Consider the following 25,206-nt stretch of genomic DNA (forward strand, 5'->3'; position numbering starts at 1 on the left):
GCTGCTGTCCTCCTCCTTCTGTGCCACTGTCCCTGTCCTCGCTGGGTGGCGCTGGCCGTGTCAAGCTCTGCTGCTCGGGGGATGCCAGCTGCGAGGGCGACGTGCAATATATGTACAAAATAGAAATGTGGGTTTACAGAATGCATGTGCATTGGTATTTTTGGGAGCTGATGGTGCTGCAGGCTCCATTGCTGGCTGTACTTGTGGGGCAGCCTGAGCCCCCTGGCCCCCACTTGGCTGAGCAGCGCTGCCCCTGTCCCGCTGAGTGATGCCGGGAGTGCAGTCACCTTTTCTGACAGTCAGACCCCAACCCATTTTTGTGGGAGATGTGGGCCCTGGGTCAGTGCTGTCTGGCAGCACATGGGGACCATCTTTGGGGTGTCCCATGAGAAGGGGGGCCACCAGCATGGTTGCAGCAGGGTCTGGTGGTAGCCTTGCAGCTCAGCCAGGGCAGTGACCCGCTTGTTCCTCTGCCCATCTCCTCACACCCATGGGAGTCCCACGAGGCTCGAGCCCAAAGCGGGTGCTGGTGGGGGTCTGGAGCAGTTGGGAGGTTCTCAGGGTCCCCATCCCTTCCCACACAGCCCCATGGAGGGAGGAGCTCAGTTGGAGAGGAAATCAATGGTGGCTCGGACTGTCTTGGAGGTGCGGATGTCCATGGCGGTGACCTTGATCTCCGTGTCCCCAAACTGCATGCTGGCGCGGATCTCACGGCGGCCGCGTGGTGGGCTGCCGGCATCGCCCAACGCCTCCAGCTCTAGGCTGATGGTGCCACACTTGCGCACGCCAGGGTCAGTGATGTAGACCACGTCGTCGGTGGCGCAGCAGTAGATGTTGATGATGGTCTTGCGCTGGCCCGGCCGGGCAGGGCAGTAGCTGCGCTGGACCACCTCCCCCAGTGCCACAGACTGGTCCACGGAGACAAACTTCTCAAAGATGTCAGTGCACCAGTTCTTGCCCTCCTTCACCAGCAGCTTCTCCCGTGGGTGCTTCCCCTCCACAAACTTGTTGAGCACCCCCACGCCGTAGGTCAGGGGGGAGCGGCGGACGCGGACGATGGTGGGGTCGAGGCCGAAGAGCACGGCCCCTTTGAGGATGGTCAGCCCCACGTCTTGGGGGATAATGACACGGCAGGTGGAGCCGAAGGCTGCCTGGACGGCACGCTGCAGCATGGCCGACTCTGCGAAGCCCCCCACCAGGAAGAGGAACTTGATGCCTTGGACCTCCGGCTTCTTCAGGAGGTCATCTGGGGAGGGAGGAGGGGTGTTGGGCAGGGCTGGGGGCTGCCCATGATCCTCTACCCCTGCCCCGGCGAGGGCAGGCACTGGCCATGTATCGGGGTGCCACTGTGGTGTGCCAGGGCCCTGGGGAGAGGGGAGTCCCTTCTTGCAGGGGGGAGCAGGGGCTCTGGCAGCCGGCCTGCTCCCAGCCCAGGACCTACCGATGTGTTTGATGATCTGGCTGATGGTGGGCTGGAAGAGCTCGCTCATGGCCTCCGAGGACATCCGCAGCATCCCTTGGGACGACCACTTCACAAAGTTGACGCTGGGGAAGAAGAGAGGGTCTGGGGCTGCCCCTTGCCAAAGGCTCCCCCATTGTCCTGCCTTGAGGATCCCCCAGCCCAGCAGACCCTGGACAAGGAGCACCCCACCTGCCCTTGCCCTCTCCCTCCTCCCAGTTTAGGTCCCTCTGGGGCCACGTGCCCCTGAGTGGTCCCCAGGCCCTGTTGTCCCCCCTGAGCTGGGGTCTCACTTGCTCTTCTTGAGGGCTGTCTCCACATTCTGGCCCCGGTGCTTGCGGTAGAAGTCGATGAAGGAGAAGGGCAGGGAGATGTTGAGGGGGCTGGCACGGGAGGGGGCTGCTGCCCGCTTGCGGGCTTCGAAGGCGATGGTCAGGTCCACCCAGGCGGCAGGGCGCTTGGCCTTGAAGGTGGCGATGAAATCCTCTCCGAAAATGTGGCACAGCAGCTTCTCGAAGGCCAGGTCCACCCCCACAGCCCCGTAGGGACCCCCTGGGGACCAGGTAGGCTGGGTCAGGCAGTGTCCCCACAGCACACGTGTCCCCCATCACCATGTGCCCAGTGTCCCCCCAGCATCACCTAGCAAAGCCTGGGGCACTTTCTATTTAAGATTGTGGCCCCCCCCAGCCCCACTGTGGCTCTTCTGCAGGGGGATCAGGGTGCCCCCCCCCCCCCCCCCCCCCCAGGCTGGGACAGGGGACAGGGACAGGTCCTGCACTGGCAGGGGAGCATGGAAACGTCCCCCAGGAGTAGGGAGAGGGCAGGTAGTGTGGCTGCAGGGACAGCAGCCTCCTGGACAAAGGGGACCTTGTCAGGGGGTCCCTGGGTGATGCTCGGGGGGCTTGGTGCTTCCCCCCATGGTGTGGCTCCACCATGCAGTGCTGGGGCTTTCCAGCCACATGCCCAGCTCTGTGGGGAAGCCCAGGCTGGTGGCTGTCACTCACGAGCCCCCATTTCTCCAGGGTACACGACCGTCATGTGCCAAAATCACACCCCTGGGGTGGGCTGAGGCTGGGGGCTTTGCGTGTCCCCAGGAAGCAGGGTGGGAAACCTGTGGCCATGGGCCAGGACACATCATGGCCCTAAGTCACCGTGCGCCTTCCCTGTGTGCCTGGGTGGCACTGGAGGCTGGAATCCACAGCAGACGGGGACACCGGTGGGATTTCATGTCCCCAAAACAGGGTGCCTCAGCTTCTGCCCCTGTCCCACTCTGCATACTGACCCTCTCCCACCTACATTCCTGTCCAACAGGCACCCCCCCAACCCAGCACCCCTGTCCCACCTGAGCCCCCCGCATCCCAAAACTCCCATCCCACTGGCACTTCTGTCCCGCCTGAGCCCCCCATCCCAGCTTCTCTGCCCCTCTGTCACCCCACAACCCACCACCCCCGTCCCTCCTGAGCCCCTCTAAGCCAGCACCCCCAGCCCAGCACCCCTGTCCCACCTTGTGCCCCTCCAACCCAGCACTTCTGTCTTTCTGTCACCCCACAATCCAGCACCCCTGTCCCACCGACCCCCCCAGCCCATCGCTCCCACCCCACTTTGCCCCCCCCCCCCCCGAGCCCCTGCCCTGCTCCCTGCTGACACCAGGTGGTGCCACAGGCTCAGACACGACCCTCCAGGGGACAGGGAAGGGACGGCAGCACAGAAGGGGGTCGCTAAGGGGGTTGGCAGGATGGGTCTGGGGGCCGCAGCCCACCTGAGGCTTTGTACAGCTCCTTCAGTGTCCCCTGCGGCTTCTCGATCTGGTGCACCGTGAGGTCCACCGTGCCACCGCCGCAGTCCGCCACGATGTAGCGGTCACCTGCGGGCAAGGACAGTGGACGAGTCGGGGTCCCGGGTCCCCCCCCACCATCACCAGCTGCACCGCGCCGGGGATGACCTCCCCCCCCCCGGGACACCCACCCGTCCTGTGGGCTCGGAGCAGCTACTGGGACACAGCCCCTGGGTGGCGCTCTCGCCACGAAAAACAAAGTTTTAACCAAAATACGGGGCTTTGGTGTGTGTTTGTTTGTTTGTTTGGTTTGTTTTGTTTTTTCTTTCTTTTTTTTTTTTCTTCTCTCCCCACCCCAAAAAACAGCTGAAGAAGTTTTGGAGGGCAGGAGGTGGGTGTTGAGGTGTTTGCTTGGAAGGAAGCAGATGATGGAACGAGAAGGTGGCAGGCAGACCCTGTCCTCACTGGCATCATCTGGGGTCTCAAGACCAAGTGACACACCGTAGCCGTGTCACCCCCATGGCAGGACCCTTCCCTGGTGCTGGTAGGGCCACGCTCGGGCTCTCTGGGGGGTGCAGAGGGGACGTCCAGTCCCTAAATTGACCCTGGGTGATGCTGGTGGCCAGGCAGCACCAGTGGGGACTCCTGCTTATCCCCCCCACCCTGTGAACCCTCTTGTGGGGGCTGGGGGTCTGCTGGGGTGGGGGGGACACTGCCCATCACCCCTCCTACCTGCCTGCATTTCCGACCAGAGCTCCCCCACTCCTGACTCCACCAGGAAGGTGCGGCTGTGGCGGGACCTCCGTAGCTGCTCTCGGGCTGTGGGACAGAGTGGAGGGGCCAGCATCAGGCTGGGGGACAGGAGGGTCAGGAGCATCCCTAGGTTCCCCTCCCCCCAGCAGGTGGGCAACACTGTGGGTGGGCTGCTGGGGCCGCAGTGGGAGCACTGCTTGCCCACTCTGCTCCCCACCTGACATGGCCCCAGCTCCACCATGGAGGAGCTGGTCCAGCCATCCTGCTGCTCTGCCCAGGATCCTGCAGGATCCCACGGGATCCCACCTCACTGGGTCCAGCCTGTGGTGCCCTGGGCTCAGAGGTGTCCCTGGGCGATGCCGCCTCTTCCCCTGTTCTCCCCAGCCTGGGTGGGGTTTCCTCTGCTCCCCCTGTTCCCGGGGTAGGGAACATCAAAGCAGCCCGGAAGGGCAGGGAGCTGTTTGGAGAAGGTGGGGTTATCCTGGCCTATTTTTGTCATGCTGAGGTGGATACAGCACACTAATTTAATTAGCTTCAGCCCCAGGATGCAGTTCAAGCCCCTCCGTAAATCCGGACGTGATCCCAGCTCTCCGGCCACACGCAAGACGGGCTGCAGACACTGGCAGACCCCAGCTTCAGGGCTTGGTCCCAGCTGGGCAAACTGGACCTACTCCGGTAAAGCCCCGGCTCTGTGGCTGGAGTGGAGGCGATGCTCAGGCTCCCGTGCATGGGGGGAGCATCCCCACAGGCAGCTCAGCGGAGGGTCTATCATCCCTGAAGCAGCGGGCGGATCCTCTCCCCATCTCGGGGTTACGCTTATGGCATCGACCAGGGAGGCTGATGCGGGATTGGGAAGCCTGAGGGCTCGGCCCATATGGAGGGGGGCCAGGCTGGGGGAAAGGGACGGCGAGGAGCTGGGGTGGCCGAGGCCGAGCGGAGCTGCTGGGAAGAATCCAGGATGGCTTCAGCTGAGCCAGCAGAAATGGCTCCAGCTGGAAACGCGGGGAGAGGGAAGGGGAGAGGCGGCCCAGGGACCTGGGGTGGTGCGGGCAGATGTCAAGGGCGGGCTGGGCAGATGAAAGGGGCTCAGCCCATGGGGGACACACAGCTTGGATGCTTCCTGGGAAAGTAGCCATCGCCTGCCCTGGCCCTGTGGGCTTGGGGAGGGCGGAATGGGGTGGCTAAGAGGGGAGCGGGGCTCCCCGGGGCTGACAGAGGGGGGAGCAGCCATGGCACGGTGATCCGCTCACCTCTGCCTCAGTTTCCCCCATCGCTACTCGGTGCCGCGGGCTGGCGGTCCCTGTGGGAGTGGAACCAGCCCTGCTCTGTCCTCACATTTGGGGGGGGGGGGTGCAGGATTGCTGTGCTCGCTTTACACCCTCCTTGGAGTCACCCCAGTGCACACCAGTGCTGCGCAGAAACCCAAACGGCTTTTGCCAGAAGCGGTCTCGTTTGCTAAAGTATCACTAAAGTATCAGAGATGGGAAAATTATAGGGAAGGGGGTGGGAAAGTGGAAAAGAGCTGGGAGCAGAGGAGGACAGGAGGGAGTCGGCTCCTCGGGGCAAGGGGCCACAGCAGAAGGGGCCGAGGTGCCTGTGTCGGACCCCAGAGGGGAGCACGGGGGGGGTCTCTGGGGAGAAATACCCACGCTGGAGAGCCCCGGCGGGGGGCTGCCTGTGTACCCCCTGCTCATGGGGGCAGAGCCAGCCTGGGAAGCAGCAGCAGCTCCCCAATAAAAGCCCCTGGACTAATTGCTCCTTTGCTAGCTGTGGTTTTGCTCCGTCCCTAAAGCCAAAGGAGAGGCACGTGCCGGGGACCATAATTCCAACCAGCTCCCTGCCAGGGCTGGTGGGGACCCACTGGAGTCCCATAAGAATGGGACCCCCTGGGTGGGGGCTGCTCCCAGAGCCCCTCTGCTCCCTGGGCAGAAGCTGGAGCTTGGGATGGGGGTGTGAGAGCTCTCTGAGTCTGCATCCCGGCCCCTCTCCAGCCAGCTCCCCGGCACCCCGCTCCGTGGTTATCGGTGGTGCTCAGCCCAGGGACCCCACGGCTGCAGCCCAGGCTGAGCTGTGCCCCGGAGCTGCTGATGGACCCTCAAGACCCGGCACGCAGGGCCGGATCCCTGCCTGCTCTGTCTCCTGCTATTCCAGCCCCACGCCCTGCCAGGGCCCTCTGCTGGTGCCCGTCCCCTGCGGCCGCTCACCCTGCCGAAAGCTGGAGTCGATGGAGTGGTCCGGTGCCAGCCCGTTGGCCGCGGGTTTGCAGCTCAGGTCGATCAGCTGGTGGAGGCGAAGCTTCCTGCAATAAATGGAGGCGGCTTCGGGCTCCAGCGCGATCAGCAGCTGCTCCGGGTTCTCCGGGGACACCAGACCAGCCTGCAGGGAAGACGGGGGGGGGGGTGGTCAGGGCAGAGAAGGTGCCGGTGCACCAGGGCGTCCCTGCACGCCATGGTCTCATGGATGTGCTCCGGCAGGGATTTCCCATCCCCGGCCTTTGTGCCGGTATAGGCACCATGCATTGCACAGACATCCTACATATGACAGTGGTGCATCACCCGTGCTGTAGGGGTGGGACCCAGGGGTGGTGGTGGCACCGTGCACCCTCAGAGCACCCCTCCATCCCTGAGGGAGCACATGTCCCCGTCCCCAGTCTTCCCCATTGCTGCACGCCCAGCTCCGAAATCCTTCCACCCCACCAATGCCAGGTTTCAAAGCCAGCCCATGCCCATCAGCCAGAGGCCAGCTCCTATTCCTTGGGCTACTGGGACAAGCCAGAGACCCATCGTGATGCAGGCAGCAGCCACAGGGAGAGGGGGAGAAGGAGGTGCCCCCCCTCCCCTCCCCAGATACCGTCCTGTGAGGGTCACCACGTGGAACAGTCCTTCCCTGTGGTGTCCCCTCACCTTGTAGGCAGCCTCCCGCATGAACTGCTTGGCCGGCTGCTTCCAGATGGCGGGCACGGTGATCACCCAGCGGATGGCATCTCTCTCAGGCAGGGACGGGCACTGGTCCTTCAGCTCCTGCCAGGCAAGAAGCAGCAGGTGACAGGTGACCCCCCCACCCCTGGCAGGAGCATCAGGGCTCTGGGCGAAGGGCCAAGGAAGCAACATGTGGAGAGGATGACACACACGACTTGTACCCCGTTTTGGGGAGGGAGAGGAGGGCTGCGCGATGGCGCAGGGACACCTGGTCTCGGGTGCCAGCGTGCCCTACCTGCACGGCGTGCTGCTTGAAGAAGCGGAGCGCGTGGGCGAACACCTCCAGCGCTTGCATTTTCTTCCCGTTGACGGCTTCTAGTTCAGTTTGCATGGTGAGGTCCTGCCGGGAAGAGCAGTAAGAGGCAAAAAGATCATGCAGGGTGCTGAGACGCGGCTGGCATCCCATCCCGGCTCCCATCAGGCAAGCCTCGGGCAGGGTGATCATCCCCCTCTATGCCAAACAGCCCGGCTGGGGTACGGGCACTCAAAGTGTCGCTCTGCAGCTGCATCCACCTGCCCCAAAGCAGCTTAGATGGGGGGGGACACCAAAACCTCACCCCCCCGCAAAGGGCTAAAACGTTGTGATGCGCAAAATGTGTGTAAAGCAAATAGGGAGCTGGGTGGGATGAATCCCTGGGGCCAGCTCAGCTCACCTCCAGCCCGGCCAAGGTCCCCGCAGGCCATGCTGGGGAGGTGGGGCCGGGAGCAGGGACTTACGCTGGTGCTGTGAATCTTCATCTTAAACTTCTCGAAGTAGAGCCAGTCGCGGGCTTCCTCGGGGTCCAGGTCATGGTAGTAGTCCCTGGCGGTGTAGCCAAAGCTGTGGAAGACGCCCTCCGGCGTCAGCAGGAGGCTGGTGGGGGTCTTCTGGTTGGCCACCCCTGGGTCCCCTCCTTCCCATTTCCTGCAAACAGGAGCCGGCAGCAGCCCGTGAACCTCAAGGCCAGAGGACAGGTCCTGCCCCGCTTCATTTATGTGTACGGACACAACCTCAAGCACCTTAAAGAGGGACAAAGAAGGGACCAATGTCCCTGAGGATGCTTTACTCCCCGTGGAACCCCTGCAGGGCTCTTCTGCACCCATGCAGATTTTTATAACAGAGGACTAACGAAGAGGTGCTCTCACCCCATTGCCCTGCTCCGTGCGAGACCCATTTCATAGAATCATAGGTTTAGGTTGGAAAGGACCTTGAAGATCATCTCATTCCAACACCTCCCACTAGTCCAGGTTGCTCAAAGCCCCATCCAGCCTGGCCTTCAACACCTCCAGGGATGGAGCATCCAGAACTCCCCTGGGAAACCTGTTCCAGTGCTTCCACCCCCCTCACAGTGAAATTTTTTTTCCTAATATCTAATCTAAATCTACGCTCTTCCAGTTTGAAGCCATTCCCCCTCATCCTATCACAATATGCCCTTGTAAAAAGTCCTTCCCCAGCTCTTCTGATGGCCCCCTTTAGGTACTGGAAGGATCTTCACAGGCTCCTTCCACCAGCTGCTCCCAGGCAGCATCCCTCAGCCGTGATGGTGTGGATGTTCATTGCCCAGCCCGGCTCCATCCCTCCCTCCCTCCCTCCCTCTTTCCCACCCAGCACGCCAACTTCCAGCTGCTTTGGGCAAAAAGTCCTTTAACAGCCCTGGGAGCAGCTCTCGGGCCTCTGGCTGCTCCTCACCTCATCATGTGGATGGCCTCGGGGTCGCTGGAGAAGCTGAAGGCGTAGCCGCTGGAGGTGGTGCCGAAGTCGATGGCCACCACCACGGCGAAGGAGGCGGTTTGCTGGGAGCGAGCCTCGCTCCTCTGGAAAGGCAAGGGCGGCTGTTAGGGACGGGCTCTGCCCTGAGGGCGAGCATGGAAGCGGAGCTGGCTGCTTCCAGAAAAGGGGCAAAAGAAAAAAAAAAGAGTCAGCGAAAGGGTTAATTTTTCCTGGATCAGGCCCACAGGAACCGTGATTTCTGCCTGGGCAGGAGACACAGTGATGCTGAGGTTTCCTCTGTGGTGATGGTGACAACATGGGGTAATTCCTCCTCTTACACAGCTCCAAATCACCGAGAAGAGGGACTGCCTGTGTTGGGCTCTGGGAGGTCCCTGTGGCTGTTCCCAAAGAGGCTTATGGGACAAGGGGATTTGGGAAGCCCCGGGGAGGGATGGGTGCCTGCAGCCTCTGCCCACAAGAGCTGCCTGGGGTGGTGGTCGGGGTCTCCATTTCTTCCCCGGTTAGGGCGGCGCTGAGCCCTCTGCACTCGAACCCTGGCAAATTTTAGCTGAGATACCCCAAAACCTTCCCTGCTCCCGATCTCGCTCCAAGGCACCTCATCCCAGGTGTCCCCATGGGTGACCCAACTGAAAACCTTCCTGGCCCCAGTGCTTTAAGGGGTTCTCCCTGCTGCGTCCCACAGCCGATGCTTCTCTGGTCCTGCCTTCGCGCCCCTATCCCTCGCCTCCCGGCTGGTGTCCACAACAGCAGACGGAGGTGGCATGGAAGCTGTGGTGCCAAAGGAGCCGTGAAGACGCAGCGAGCCCCGTGCCCCTGTCACCGCCCTGCGCTGCCGCAGCCTCCCAGCACGCGGGGCAGACACGGAAAGCTAAAAGCCCTCATTAACTTTTAACGTATCCAGATTTGATAAGTGCAGGCATTAGCTAGCTGTGAGAAAGGAAAAAAAAAAAAAAAAAAAGCCAGCGATTAGCATGGGTGAAGTGGTTGTCTCAGAAATGTGCATGTTCAGGGAGCTGCCAGGACAGCGAGCACGAGCACCGGGGAGGAACTGGCTCCGGCACGCTCCCTGCCTGCGTCCTTCCACACCAGGCAGTCCCTTGGGACATTCAGGTAGGAGACCAGGAGTTCTGCAAGGAGTTAAACTTCCGCTGGTCTTTCCTCTGGCTCCTCTCCCACCTCCTGCACTGGAAAAAACCTCCATCCCATAAATCTCACAGCTAAGGGGGGGATTTGAGCCCTGGTGGTAGACTGACCCCTCCTTCAGCCAATACCAGGGTGTGTGGTAGGGATGGCAACCAGACCAGGAGGGGAGGCAACGGGGGGTGACCACCAATCAGGGGAGGATCAGAGGGGACAATACGGGGGAGTCAGACCCTGGCAGCCCCAGGGGACCCCACAACTCCCTTACCGGTGACTGGGAGGGCGTCAGTGGGGCGATGCTGCAGCTGTCATGGGGTGTTCCTGGGGAGCCGGGAGGGGACGGCGTGGGGCACCGCTCGCCATTGGCACCTGGGGACACAGCAGGGTAAGACTTGGATGGGAATGGGCCCCAACCTCTCCTGAAGACCCTTCCCCAAGATGAGGGCAACACTTGATATCCCGATGAAGACGCAGCCAGTGTGGATGCAGGTTTGGCAGTGGTGGAGTCAGAGTTGCTGCAGGGGCTGCTCCTGGTGGGCTCTGCATGGGCCACTTTGGGCTCAGGAGGCTTCCCACACGTTTTTTTTTCAGCCACGTGTATGGAAGGATCTAATCAGCACGGATTTAATTAGCAAATGAGGAACCCCTTGGAGGTGTCATAAGAAGGTGCAGGAACCAATTGCACCTGGTGTTAGCATTGGTGAGCTCACAGGGATCCCTTCCTCTTGGGTATGGGGCTTGAAGCCATGCAGAAGATGGGGACAGTGGCCAGAGAAGAGCTGCAGGACTAAGGGACCTTCTTCTCCAGGGCTGGGGGATGTCAACTCTTGCTCAGCAAGAAGATGGGTCAGGGTGAGTTGGTCATGGTGTTTCAGGGAGGGTTCAGCTCACTGGTGTGGGCAGGCTTTGGTGATAAGACACAGGTTCAAGGTCTTCTCCATCTCTGGAGAGAAACTTGCACACGGAGGAAGAGTTGTCTGGTCCTGAAGCCAGTATCTAAAATAAGTCAGGTGAGCCTGCAAGCCCAGTTTCTTCCCATTGACTCTATGGAGACTCTTTGGGGGTGGCTGCAGATGGAGACACTTCCCCTGTAGGTGAGCAAGCTGAGGTGGGATGGATCCTGCCTTGCACATCTGAAGGGGACCAGAGAAGTGGAACTGCAGTGGTCTTCAACCAGCAAAGGAGCAGCCGGATCTAATTCCTTGCAGCTGATGACAGAAGAGTCAGGACTAAAAGCCCATGACGTGCTTGCAGCAGTAAGGGATGTGGTGGTTCTCCAGAGCTGCCTATTTTTAAATCAAGACAGCCATCGTCACATAAATACATGCTAGTTCAGCTTGGCAACTGCTGGCAGGGACAACTGCAAAGGATGCCAGAGTCTGCTCTGGGCAAGCAGCTGAAAAGCTTGTATCCAGCAGGAACGGGGGGGAAAACTTGGGAAAGAGACGCTGGTGAGCTACTGAGGCAGAGGAGGCGTCTGCAGCTTGAGGCCATGGAGACCCGGCTCCTCTGCCCTTGGCGAGGGGAGGTGTGCCCACCTCAGACCCGTGCCCATCCTGCAGAACAACCCAGCTTGGTGGAGACCCGGTAACTCCTGTGTGAACCTGTGATAACTCCGAGACACGGAGGTTTTGCCTGCACGAGGAACTTGGGAGGATCGTGCTGCCTTGCACTGCAGCGAGACACGGGGACAGGCACCTTGGTCTGCAGCTCATGGCCCAGTGGGGCTTTCCTCCTCCTTTTCTTCCTCCTCCTCGAGGTGACAGCCAGCTCTGCATCTTCTTGGGTGAACCTCTCCAACAGCTCCTCCCGCAGCAGAAGCCTTGTCCCAGGGATCCCCGTTAATCCCAGTCTGTCAGCCCAGGCTGGGGCCACTGTGGAAGCCCCGGTGGGACCCCTGGACCTCAGCCAAACCAGTGTGGGGACGGAGTGAGCCCTGGGGCTGTCCCGCATGCCCGCGGTGCGAGGGCTGCCTGCTGCCTGCACTCCTCCTGCCACATGGCTCCAATTAGCAGAGGGGATTAATCGTCCACCCTGCAAAAGCATGAGCTGGTGGACGGGCTCCAGCTGTAGGCCAGGGACAGCCAGGAAGGGGCTGGGGCAGCTGATGGAGCGGGGCCACCTTTCCCAAGGGTTTGGCCAGCCCTGGCTCTGGTCGGGGTACAGCCGTGCTGGGAATGGGATGTGGGGTCCCGACGGTGACACCGGGAAGGCCAAGGGACTGACTGTCCACCCCACGGGCTCTGTCGAGACCCATGCTTTGGGCTTGCGGCTCTGTGCCAGGACCCTGCTGGGATCTGGACCCATGGGAGCAGGGACAAGCAGCACCCGCTCCCAGCTGGACTACGGTGAGGTTTGTGGCTGGTGGAGGCTCCTTGGTCTTTCCTCGGGGAAGCATAAAACTCCAGCTCCCCTTTTGCCAGAGGGTGCTGGCAGCTGGTGTCCGCATCCAGGAGAATCCACCCCTGCTCCCGCTGTGACCAGTTTGCACCAGGTCAGCCAAGGGGCAGCTGCCTAAATCCTCCTGGCAGCTTGGGAGCTCCAGAGCCCCCCCACCCCGGCCTGGCAGTGAGGGTCCTAGCTGATCGCCAATGCTTTATCCCCTTGGCCGGCTGAGAGCCGAGCCGCCGGCACATCGCTCGCCCCGCACTCAGTGCCGTGGTGCCGCCGTGCCAGGGATGGTGCTGTGCCGGTGCTGCGCGCCCCTGGGAGCTGTGCTGGTGGCTCGGCTGTTCCCTGCTGCGATGCAGCTCTGGTCCCTTCACACTTGCTCCGTAAGTGCCTTTCGCTGTATCCCATGTCTGTGCCATGAATATTTGATCCCCGACAAACAGGAACGTCCCTCCGGGCATCTCTGCGTGTCGGCAGAGCCCCACAGTGTGTGTGTGTGTGTGTGTGTGTGGGAGGCTGGTGGTGTCCCCCGACCATGGGGGGGTAAAAAGCATCACCCAGGCTGGGCAGGGAGCCGGCAGCTCAGCTGGGCTTCGAGCCTGCGGCTCCGTAGACCCATCCCGGGGCCACGCACACGAAGCATCTTTCCTGCGGTTCCTGAGCCGGAGATGGCACCTGCCAGTGTGTGGGCACGGGGCTCCCAGTGATCTGGGGGTGCTGTGGGGGGGGACGGGACGACCTGCAGGGGGTTAATTCTTGCAATGGCCTCTCTGCTCAGGCTGCTCCCCGGCTTGTGTTCGCTCACAGGGTCGAGTTTCCTCAGCCGCAGCTGGTTCTGGTTACTCCAGCGCAGGAGCAGTGTCGGGGGCTCCTCCGTGCCGCAGACAGGGGGGATGACTGCGGAGGGGACAGACGGCTGGGGGAGTTTGGGGGGACACTGGCAGGCACAGGGAGGCGAAGGGAGAGGGGCCCACAGTGTCACGCTCGCAGAGAACTTGTACCTGCTGGTGGGGAGATGAGGGGGAGGGACAGGGGATCCCCCACCCACTGCTGTTCCCACCAGGCACCCTCCCTGGGGAGCAGCCTTACCCATCCGGAGACTCTGCATCCCGGGCTCCAGGAGCATCGCCATGGTGGCCTCGCCTTCCCAGCTGCAAGAGAAGGAGGAGGGACGATGGGATGAGTGTCGGTGTGCCCGGACACGCTGACTGCCCCCTCGGCAGTGGGGTGCACAGCGTGCCATGGATTGAGGTGTCCACACGGTTCCCTCACCCCCTTGAGCGTTACTGGATGATCCCAGGCTCAAGACCCCCCTCAAAGATCCGGCAGGGACACAGGGCTGGCTGTGACCCGGCATCCCCCGGGACCCCGCAGGAGCAGGGGCTGCAGGTGGGAGACCCCAAAGCTGGGGGGCTCATGTTGCAATAGGGTGCAGGGGGGTGGGGGCTCAGCCTGTACTCACCTGCCCGTGGCGGGGGGCTGTCCCAGTTCAGCGCGCACCCGATCGGCACTGGCACAGCCTCTACAGGAGGGGGGGAATGGGGTTCCTTTCATTAGGGAGGTCAGGCAGATGTGTGTGATACAGATGCGTGCAAAATGCCGTTCCACCAGCGTGGAGTCCACACTGCAGCTTTTTAGGCTTGACCAAAGAAAGAAACTGAGGGCAGGTGATCCTTTAAAGTTATTTTCTTAATCAAAGCTGTCACTGCCCAGGGCCAGAGCTCCCTGCAGCATGGTGGCCGTGCTGGCAGGAGCAGGAACAGCCGAAGGCGTCCCTGCCTGTCCTACGGTCTGTGACCGAGTGTTGGCCAGTTCCAAAACTCCTTCCCCAGCTGATAAATCGGCTCCTGGCTCTCTGCCTGATGCGAGAGCATCCCATCGCCTCTGAGGTTGCCTGCCCCTCACCGGCTGCTTTCATCCTGCGGAGTTGGGGGCTCAGGACAAGGCTGAGATCATCGGGGAGAGCAGCTTTGCTCCAAGCCAAACCCACCCACATGCTGCCGGCCCAGCGGCCAGATTCTGCTCTGCAGCAACCTCCCGAGAAAAAGCCTTGTGCTAATAATGGCAGGTGGCTGAGCTTTTCCCCGGAGCTGGGGGGGTTTCTGCTCTGGCCACCCCACCGGAGGGGGCGGCGAGGGGCTGAGCGAGGTGGAGCTGCAGCCAATGCTGTGGGTCACACCGCAGTTGGGGAAGGTGGTGCTGGTGGTCCTGGGGAGGGTATCTGACAGGCTGAGGCTGTCGGATGGGCTTCTCCACCAAAACTGGACTTTCCATGAGGGTGTGAGAGTGCCCTGCAAGGGTGTGCTCATGGGATGACCTCTCCAATGCTGGGAATTTGTGTCCCTGGCAGAAACCCTGCCTGGGTGCTTAGCTTGCATTTTTGGTGTCTGTTAGTCCTGGCTGCGGGTCAGACACCCCTCATGCTGCACTAGGGCCAGGTTGGGGGTAACCCTGAGTCTGTCACCCCGGAGCCCAACCTGATGGGAGCTGTGCAGGGACATCCTCTGCATCCTCGTCCCCAGTGTCTGAGCTCCTGGGGGAGGCCACCCGTGTCCTGCTGATGCACGGAGCTGTCGGCCTGAGCGGGAGGGAGCAGCAAGACCTTGGGGTCTGGTGACTACACGGTTTCGTTCCCTGCCCCTCCATGGCCCTGGGATGGTCTGGCCAGATGGTCCAGAACCTGTTGCGGACCCTCAGGGTCCGGGGTGGCTGAAATCCTCCGTCCCAGCAAACCAAACTGACAGCAGGTCTTGCTGGTGGGGGGGTTATCTGGTGGCCACCTTCATCCTCAAGCTGCTGAGTCCCTGCCTGGGGTCCCGGCGAGGAAGGTGAGTGGGCTCAGCCCACCCTGGCAGCTGGTGGCAGTACACCAAGGTGTCCTCCAGCACCCCCCGAGGGGTTTCATCCAGCCGTGCCCCTCCTCATGCAGCGCTGGAGACCCGGCCCCTGCAAGGGGAAGCTTTGGGGTACCCAGTGAGCCCAGAACCCCTGCAATCCCAGCCAGTGGGCGCAAGCTGGTCCCCCGCTTCCCACGTACACGCGTGGGTGTGAGCAGGGCACACGCCTGCCTTGAGCCCTTGTGTCCTCCACCACCATCCCTACGCCTGCACACGAAGCTGCCGTGCACCCACGGCCCCACAGAGGGACACGAAATGAAGCCCCCGGCTCTGGGAAGGGTGGGGGGGGAGACCCTGCCACGCTGTCGGGGAGAGGGTCCCGACGGCTCCAGGCACTCGCTCCGGCAGCTTGTGCAGGAGCAGCGTTTTTGAGGACTTTCCACCATTTCCGCCTCTGCAGGGGCACACGGAAATGGGGAAAGGAAACAAGTTTGGGGCGGCTTCAGGGCAGCCAAGCCAGGCAGGGCACCGGGGCCTCGGCACAGCCTCACCGAGCATGGCATGGGGACGCCGGCACGGTGCCTCCATGGCTCGGGCTGCCCCAGTTTGGCTGGGGGGTGAGGGGGGGGAGCTTGGAGCAGCTGTGGGGATGGGCTCCAGATGTGCAGGGAGCAGGAGGAGGTGTTCGTCCCCATAAGCCTTTTGTACAGGGACCGAGCACGTCTGCGGGGCTGGGGAGACCCCAAATCCTCCCTTGAAGGCTGTCGGGTTTCCGTGGCCGTTTGTGGAAGTTCTTCCCCTTCCCGCTGCCATCGCTTGGCCATGGCTGGGAGACAGGAGCCAGCGGGATATTCCCAGCGCAGCTTGCCCCCAGCGCGGGCTGCCACAGCGCTTGCCACAGCCCCTGCATGGTGCTGGCACATCGTGGCACTGTCCCCGTACTTCGTGGTGGTACCCCCACCGGTCACAGCAGTATCCCCCCCCGGCATGGGGTGCCCAGGGGATGGAGCCCATGAGACCTCAGGAGGGGCTCAATGCAGCAATCCCCACTCCCACCCGTGTCCACAGCCCCCGTCCTCGCTGGGGGAGTCCCCTGGAACCCTGACACCCCTCACCCCCCTCCCAGTGCCAGCGTCCTTGCTCACGGCAAGCCACAGTGGTGACACCCTCACCCAGCCAAGGTCCCCGCTGTCCCCACGCCTCGGTGGTGCCTCTGCTGTTCCCCAGCTCCCACGAAGCCCCACAGCCGCTTACCTCTGCGGAGGGGGGTGGGGTTGGGGACAAGTTGGGGACCCCTCGGTCCACCCGCCGCTGGTTGCTGGCTCCTGCCGCCGGCGGCGATGCCCTCCTGCCCGCGGCTGCCGGCGATGCCCAGCGGCTCTGTCCCCGGCCTGCCCGCCCAGCCGGCCCCGCCGCGCAGACCCCCGCTCTCCGGCTTCCTCTGGCTTCCCCCAGCGCCTTCCTCCCACTCCCACTCCCGGCCGGCGCCCGGCCCAGCCAGCGCCTCAAATTGCAATTCCAGCTGCAGATGTGGGAGCGGGAGGAGGAGGCAGGGCCAGCGCCACCGGGAATGAAACCTAAACTCCTCGCTCGGCCCCCGGGGCTCGTCGCAGCCGCCCCGAGACGGGGGTCCGCAGGCTGCTGAGGCGGGGGATGGACCCCCGAGGGGGATGAGGCTCCCTAAACTGCCAGGGATGGGGATGCTGGGGGCAGAGACACCAACAATCCTCCACCTCTGCTGGTGCTGTCACACTGTTAATTTGTCTTTTCTCCGTCCCCATGCATGTTTCTCTCCCAGTTTTTGTCACACTCTTCATGCTGGCTGACACATCAGACGTACCCCCACGGCTCTCTGCGCCTGTCTTTACCTACCACTGGCTCTCTGCCCATCTGTCTGTCCTATCTGTCTGTCCATCTGTCCAGACATCCAGCCACCTCCTGACTTCAGAGCCCTGTTTCTCCCAGCCCCACAGCCCCCCCTGAGCCATGCTGCTCTCCGGATGGGGCTCCCGGCTTGGGCTGTGCCAGGGAAGCAGTGCCAGGGTTTCCTGAGAGTGGGAGGCAGGTAAGGGCTCCGTCCCGCGGCTCCCAAAGGTCTCTGTGCCAAGAAGAAACCATCCATGGAAGACAAGCACATCAATGATCATTGGGATTATTTGGATCATTGGGATCTTTGGGATCCTTGAGGTCATTGGGATTATTTGGATCCTTGAGATCATTGGGATCATTGAGATCACTGGGATCACACCTTGAGATCAAGAAGCCCCTGACCTGAAAATTGCTGCAGGGCAGAGGGGTGGTCTTATCAAAAACCTGCAAAGGTATATCAAATTAAGGTATATAAAATTAAAACAGTACACATAAACTGGGTCCCAAAGGGATTATCTAGGAGTGTCATGGGGAGTGGAGGCTTCATGCTGCTGGAGTCGTACCAGGAGAAACCTTGGTGTGGTTGCTGGGACATTCCCCAAGGAGCATGAAGCTGCAGGGGCCCAGCAGGACCTTGGGCAGAACGGTGTACAAGCCAGGTGCGATCAAAGGATGGGCACGGAAAGCCCCATGGCTGGGAATGGTCATCGGCTGGGGGTGCGGTGGCCTGGAGGAGGACATGCCGGGTGATGGGCTGCGAGCAACAGGCAGATGCTGGTGGGGAACGCATGGGCAGGAGCAGAGGGGCTATTGCAGCGGCACCGTCCTGTGCCACCACCTGCCCTGCCACGGGGACATCCAAACACCAAAGAGGGCAGGAGAGTGAATGCTGAAGCAGTGGTGAGGAGCTGAGCTCTTTGCGTGGAGCCTGAGTCCCTTCTGGGGGCTCAGGTCTCTGAAGTGGAGGAGAAGTTGCTGGACCTTGGCTCTTCTCCCTGGGCTGGGCAGCCCAGATGCCCCGGTGATGGACCCCACAGGGCGAGCACCGCCTGAGGGCCACGCTCCACACTTGCCTCCCTGGGCTGTGCCCTGGGAGGGTGTTAGGGGACTTTTCCTCATGGATGTGGAGAAAGGCTGGTGTGCCAGGGGTGCTTGTGATGCACTGGTTGTCTGTCCGTCTGTCCTTGCACACCTAACAATGCACATGCACATCTATCCGTCTCCCGCCTACCTATACCCGTGCAACCCTCCTGCCCACACGTATCTGCCCGTTTGCTGCCTGATCCCTCCTCCTCTGGCTGTAGTGGTGCCTGAGTCACTGGTCCCAGTCTGGGAACTGGGAAGAACCTAGAAGGTGCTTGGATGTGTGCTGGGCTGGCAGGGGGTTGAGCAGGCAGCTCCTGCAGGCAGGTCAGGCAGGAGCTGGGCAAAGCACGGAGTTAGGACGAGTGGCCGTGGGCTCCTGAGTGGGCTGTGCGTGCACACATACTGTGCAGGCTCACACACACACGTGCACATACATGCACACATGCGTCGCACCCCGGTTCCTGCACCGGCTGGATGGAAAAAGCCGTTTTCCAGGGCACCGTGGGGCAGCAGGTGCCCGACAGTACTGGGGCTGTACCGGGGCTGTACCAGGGCTGGTGGGGGTCGAGGTGACCAGCTGGGTGGCCGGAGCAGGGAGGTCTCAGTTCCCCCCCTGGAGTCCTGCCCTGCTGCATCTCTGCCCCGGAGCCGGGAAAGCTTCTGGAGGGAGGGGAGGAGGAGGGGAAGAGAGGGGCGGAGGGGGCTACGCCTGTGTTTTCTTCCCTGGCGCCTCGTCAAGAGATGAGGTAGCGCTTTCCGGTAATTGAGGCAAGGCCCATGGAAATGCCTCGCTGAGACAGGAAGCCCGGGAGGAGAACGGAGAACCGGAGCTGGGAAGCAAGCGCCGGTCCCTGGCTGGGGGGCAAAGCCTGTGCTTGGCCAAGGGGAGAGGGAAACAAACCCGGGAATGGGCCAGGCTGGGGCATCCCCCCCCCCCGCCTTGGGCACTCCATGCTGCTCCCGGGGCCGGCATCCGTGCCCTCTTCCTGGGAGCCGGGGCAGCCACCAGGTGGCCATACCCCTGAGAGAGTGCAGGCATCCAGTCCCCTCCTGCCCAGTTCACCCAGTTTGCTCCTCCAAAGGCAGGCAGTGTCTCCTGGGGGGGAGCAAAGCGGAGAGCTGGCCCTTCCTGTGCCAGGACCTTCAGTATGAGGAGGGCAATCTTCTTCTTCTTCTTCTTCTTCTTCTTCTTCTTCTTCTTCTTCTTCTTCTTCTTCTTCTTCTTCTTCTTCTTCTTCTTCTTCTTCATCACCATCATCATCATCATCATCACCACCTCCCATTGCCAGGCATCCCTGCATGGGGCTGGGGGAGCGGGATGGAGCTGGTACAGAGGGGCAAAGGAATGTGCTGGGAACCAGTCCAAAGTCTTGGTGGCTTTGATGCCATTGGGATCCCATGGGGAATGGGGTGCTGTCGCCCATGCCCCCCCCCCCCCTTTCCCTCCCTCCCTCCCTGTGCCGGCACACTGGGAGCCGGGAGGGAGCACACCCAGCCTGGGAAGGTCCAGCTCGCTTCCTTCTCACAGCACAGCCCGTGCTGGGGGCAGAGCCACGGCGGTGACGGCCAAGCGAGGTGGGTACGAGCCAATTTACGAAATCTCCCATTGTTGGCCATCCCGTCCAGCCCCGCTCTTCCTCGCAGAGCCGCCCCCCCCCCCACCTTGGGCTGTTTTGGGTAGGAATCTGAGACGGAGCAGTCCCACAGCATCCCCCCGCGCCCCATCTCACCCGTGCTCTCGTACCGCGCTGCGGTGGCTGAGCGCTGCCCCAGGGTGACTTTTTGGGTTGGCAGCCCCCGCTCCAGCTTCCCACGGAAACCGCGGGGAGACGGAAAGCACCGGAGCGCAGGGGCCATCTGTGGTTGTTTTGCACATGGTTTGGGACAGGCTGTCAGCAAACAGCTGTCGGCAAACAGCCCGTGCCTCGCTGTCCCTATCGTCCTCGTGCAGGAGGTGTCGGGGAAGGACACACTGGGCAGGGGGTGCAGAGACCCAGCTCTCAGCAGCGAAGCCCCACGAAGTTGCCCGCGACTGCCCCCCAAACACCCCTGCCTGCCTGCTGGGGGCTGTAGGGGCTGCTGAGTGGGTTTTGGGGTGCAGGCAGGGATGAGCCGGTTCGCGGCTCTGGTATTTTCTTGGGTGCCTAGACAACCGCCAGCCAATGTGCCATCACCGTGCCTACCCGCTGGGTCGGGTCCCAAAGTGCTAATGTCCCATCTGCCCTCCCTGAGAACGCTGGGAACCCTGCAGGTTTGGTCTTAAGGAAATGATGGGGGGCTGTGAACCCCTTAAGGTGTGATCCACTGGTCCAGCCGTGACTCCCACAGTTGTGATCCACTGGTCCAGCTGTGACCCATTTGTCCATGATAGGAAGGAATTTTTCACTTTGAGGGTGGTAAGGCACTGGAACAGGTTGCCCAGAGAGGTTGTTGAGACCCCATCCCTGGAGGTGTTCAAGGCCAGGCTGGCCGTGGCCTTGGGCAACCTGGTCTAGTGAGAAGTGTCCCTGCCTATGGCAGGGAGGTGGAACTCAATGATCTTCAAGGTCCTTTCCAACCTAAACCATTCTATGATTCTATGATCCACCCGGCTCCCCGGCATGGGGGTGATGCTGGGAGAGGGGCAGCCCCACGTGCACCCTTGCACACACACACACACAGAAAGTGAACCACAGCCCTGCACAACTGCCTTTTCCTGCCAAACATGTCCTGCACACGCATGCGCGTACGCACACGCGCGTGCACACGTGCCCCCCAACTTCCCCAGGAAACCGCGGCAGCACACAGTGCCCTCGCAGTCCTCACCGGACCTTTCATCTCCCCGGGCCCGGCATTGTCCCCCGGCCCGCGGCCATGCCAGCTTCCTTCCCGGCCTCTCCCCTTCCCCTGCCCGGCCCCGGCTGCCGGCACAGCCGAAACCAAACACCCAGTGGGGTCCCACCCGCCGACCCAGGCAGACCCCCGGGGTCCTGGTCCCAGTCCTAAGGGTCCCTGTCGTGATGGAGGAGGAGGAGGATGCATGAGGAGGCAGCACCGGAGCGAGCCGATACAGGGTGTGTGGTGGTGCGTTACACCCGCACGCTGCCTGTCCCAGCCCCCAGCCCCCGCTGTCTGTCTGTCTGGAAAGCATTAGCCAGCCGGGCTGGTGCGTTAGCCACTAACGAGGAGAGGACGTGAGTGCTGCTCCGGGCTGGGAGGCATGCAGAGAGGAGCCGGCGCTGCGCTCCCCCCCGCTCCCCACGGCTCCTGCCACCAGTCAGCGAATATTTCCTGAACTGGGTCAGCTGGAGTTCTCCGGGAAAGGAAAATAAACCCGGCGAGAGGGCCCGGATGGGGGCACAGGGCTGGAGGAGGACAAGAGTGCAGCTCTGCCTTGGGGACCTCTGCAGCATCCCATACGGGGGGGGAGGGGTCAGGACCCCTGGGTCCCCTCCTGGTGTCCAGCTGTGCCCAGCTGTGCCCTTGCCTCTGCCTCCATCGCTCCCTAGTCATGGTCACCATCTAGGACCCCCTAATTTGCCGGTAAAGCCACCATGGGGCTCTGCATTTGGGACTGCCTGTCCCCCGTCTCTCTGCAGGGACCCTCATCTGAGACTCGGTTTCCTCTGTAGGCACCCGGAGCCGGTGGCCGCTGGCACGTGGGGACGAAGGAGCCAGGACAGCTGCCTGGCACAGGGGCTGCAGCAGGGAGCTGCCATTTCCCTGGGATTTTTGCCACCCCTTGGGGCTTGGGGGGGCTTAAACCAAGAAAGTTTGCAGGGGGGAAACATTTCTCTCTCGTTCTCTGTGAGACCTGCACAGAGCCCTGCCACGGCATCGCCCCACCATGACATCACCCCATTGCAGCATCACCCCACCATGGCATCACCCGTGCCGAGCCTGCCTGGCCGCTGCCCGGGTTTCCCAGCTCTCTGACATCCCGGGGGAGACCCCGTCCTCCACTAACCCACCCTGCAGGTGGGTGCCGTGCCGTGCCCCATGGCAGGGCTGGAAACCTAGGTAGAGCTGATGATTCGGACCAGGGCCAGCAGACTGATGGCAAGAGGGGGCTGCTCCTACCGCAGCTGCTCAGCCCAGCCCTGCACTCTCCCTGGAGCACCCATGGGTGCTGCCAAGGCCATTTCGGGTGGTCGCCTGCCTCTCCCACCCTCTGCCTGGGGTGGGCAGGGCACAGCTGGGGCAGATCAAAGGCACCCCACTGCTGTGGATCCCCTTAAGTGGCGCTGCTGGGTGAGGCCAGAGGCATTTGGGCTGCTCTGAATTCCCCCGGGATGTCATGCCCAGCTCCCAGCTGGCTGCCCAGGACCAGGGGAGGAGAAGTCACCACAGAGCTGCTTCCCCTGGGCATCCTCAGCTGTCTGGGCCATCGCTGCGCTCCCTGGGCAGGAAAACGGACGATTTGAAACCAAAATGGACCTTTCCACCCTCCTGTGTCGTGGGACACACCGTGTCCTGGCCCTGCTCCGCACGGACCCAGAAGCCCTGGCAGCACGGTTGGAAAGGGGAGCTCCCGCGGGCCTCCAGCTACAGCTCCCAAGACTGATGTTTCAGGTCCTGATAACCGTGAGCGGTGAAAAAAGGATGAGCAAAATGCAAAATGATGTAGCAAAGTGGCCGCAGCCGGGAACAAGGGAGCTGAGTGGTGTAGGAAGGATCTTTTGCCTCTTCCCCGCAATCTCGGCAGCTGTTAGTAATGTGATGCAGGTGAGAGCCGTGTTGGGGACATTGCCTTGACAGCGGCCGTCCCTGAGTGCTTTTAAACATGTCCTTCACTTTGGGCTCAGCATCCTGCCCCGTGCGCGGCGGGAGGGATGGATGGGAGTGGGTTGGGGGTGCCTCGTACCCCCACAGCAGCCAAGTGTGGCCCCGTCGGTTCGGCTTCAAGCGCTGGGGCTGGACGGGGCTTTATGGGGGGAAAAAGGTGCCCAGATGGGGGTTCCCTGTCTCCCAGGTGGTGATGGCCCCAGAGCATCCCAGTTTGGCCCCTCAATGCCCTGGGGATGGGCAGCAGCGGGGTGAGGGCACCCTTCATGGGGAAACCGTGTCATGGGAGGACACCTTAAAAATTTCCTAAGAAGCTGCTTTCTCTTAACTCCCCCTGAAAGCATTTGGATTTTCAAGCCGACATTTTACTACCAGCAGTTTTTGGCAGAAACTGCCTTTTCTCTGCCAGAAAACCAAGGAGAAACCCCAAATCGGAGTATTTCCATCCAAAGCTGCTGCTGTTGTTCTTCACAAAACCTCTCGTGAATGGGAAAGCCGTTTCTCTCCCTGCAGCAGCTCTCTCGACAGGCACCGCTCTGTCCCTTGCCCGCTGGCATCACAGGCAGTGGGATCTGCCGGCACCAAGGGGCTCATCCCGCAGAGCCTGAGCAGCTCCCAGGGGCCCAGGGGGGTGGCGAGGGGATGGGAGGGAGGGACACCGCCACAGCTCTGGGGGAGATGGGTCCCGCTTGTTCCCTGGATAGCCGTGGCAGGGCCGGCTCGTTGTGGGATGGCTCTTTGTGGGATAGCTCCTGAAAAGCAATGGCTAATGGTAGGATGGAGAGCCAAGTGTATTTTTCGTCTTAAAAATAGGTGTAACAGAAGGGGGACTTGTGGAGCACAACCCAAGGAAGGAGACTTGCAGCCTCAGCCATGGGGGATTGCATCTGCTCCGGGAGAGGAGGGCAGGAGCAGCGCTGATGCTCCCTCCATCATTTCAGATCCTTCCCGGCTGCTGCCCGCTCATCAACCCCCTCCCCAGCCCCGTGTCCCTGTGGGACCGGTGGCGTCTGTCCCCCCCTCCCTCCCCCCGCCCCCCATGTTACAGCCCTTCAGGAGTGCAGCGACTCCGGTGCTGACAGCGATCAGGGCTCCTCATCCGCCGTGGACAAGAAAGCTTTTAGCTTGGGACACGGGGACCGCAGGCATATTAGTGGGGCTACACCCTCCCCCCCCCCCCCCCCGTCCCTGAGCTGGGGGCAGGTGAGGCTTCAGCTCACAGCCGTGAAACCCTCTCTGGATCTGCCACCGGGAAAATGCTTTCAGCCCATCCCAGCATTGCCGCAGATGGGAGTTAGGGGGCATTTTGTTCATACCGGGGGTGCCGGGCATCCTCTGGGTGTGAGAAGGTGGCCCCAGCACGTGGGAATGGCTGCCTGTGGCTGGAGGAACTGGGGACTGAGGGTTGAATCCCTGTCCCTGTGGCTGGGTCTGCCCGGTGCCAGTCTCTGCGTCTTTTGTGGAGTTGCCAGCAAAAGACACGGGGCTGGCCTGGCACCCATTCCCAGGAAGGCAAAAGCAACCTCGGGATCCTGGCTGCAATGGGGCGAGGGTGGCTCAGCACCTCCGCGGCTTTGCGCTGTCCTGAGGCATGCTCAAGCATCCGTGTCCTCTCATCTCATCACCCGTGGCCTGGGGGATGCTCGAGCCCTCTGGAAGAGGGAGGTGAGGTGAGAGCTGAGCCAGACCTCATCCACCCACCATGGGAGGCTGCAGCAGTGGTGGCACAATTTGATTTCCTTCTTCTGTGTGGAGCTGACAGCCCCCAGGAGCATCTCCAGGGGCTTGAGAAGCAGCTCCTGCCTCCACAGAGGAGCTCTGCAGCCCATCCTCTGCCCGGCGCTGCAGCAAAGGGGTGCTGGGGGGATTCCTCTCCCCATCACCAGCCCTGTGTGCACATGCGTGCACAAACCCTGCAGCGTGGGGCAGCTGTGGACTAGTTGGGACCTTGGCATGTTGGAGCTGGTTCCTTTGCGCACAGCCAGCACATCCCCGGTCCCATCCAGCCCCTCAAGCTTGGAGGAGCCGGGTCCTGCCCATGGGGACGAAGTGAGGATGCAGCCGACCCCAGAACTTGGAGTATGAAACTCCCAAGTCCCTTTGCCACACAGCGTGGGACCTGGTGGGGTATTCAGAAGCTCCTTGAATGCTGCTGCACCGCATGGGCTGGTGGGACCCAGTTTCCCTGGGAGCAGTGCTTGGACCAGAATGCTCTCGGAGCATCTCAGCTGCCTGTGGGACAGTGCTGCTATGCTGGTCGCTGCCCACACCACGTGTGCTGTCGGCAGGGATGGAGCGTCGCCCCGAGTCAGGATGGGGCTGTCATAGCTTCAGACAGGGGTATCTTTGGTCCCTCAGGGAGAGGAAAGCACCCGGGCACTTTGTTCAGGAAAAGCAAACCCGCGGGTGTAGGCTGAGCTGGGCTTTGGGTCCGATCTCGTGAG

General features: G+C 62.0%; 1 protein-coding gene across 2 annotated transcripts; it reads right to left on the reverse strand.

The window, feature by feature from the left end:
* Positions 1-584: 584 nt before the first annotated feature.
* HSPA12B (heat shock protein family A (Hsp70) member 12B) lies at positions 585-13,775 on the reverse strand. Of its 2 annotated transcripts, none has more exons than XM_082482113.1 (13): positions 13,669-13,775; positions 13,296-13,357; positions 10,084-10,184; positions 8,634-8,758; positions 7,682-7,868; positions 7,200-7,304; positions 6,890-6,997; positions 6,191-6,362; positions 3,966-4,052; positions 3,219-3,323; positions 1,753-2,011; positions 1,442-1,545; positions 585-1,246 (listed from the first exon to the last, which is right to left on the reverse strand). In XM_082482113.1, exons 1-13 carry the CDS (start codon positions 13,758-13,760, stop codon positions 603-605), a joined length of 2,151 nt encoding a protein of 716 aa, XP_082338239.1. In that variant the 5' UTR covers positions 13,761-13,775; the 3' UTR covers positions 585-602. The 2 variants fall into 2 exon arrangements, with proteins under 2 accessions (XP_082338239.1, XP_082338238.1); XM_082482112.1 differs by having other exon boundaries at positions 6,890-7,006.
* Positions 13,776-25,206: the final 11,431 nt, after the last annotated feature.

Source organism: Vanellus vanellus (genome assembly GCF_965231255.1).
Source record: "Vanellus vanellus genome assembly, chromosome: 4".
NCBI classification, from domain to species: domain Eukaryota; kingdom Metazoa; phylum Chordata; class Aves; order Charadriiformes; family Charadriidae; genus Vanellus; species Vanellus vanellus.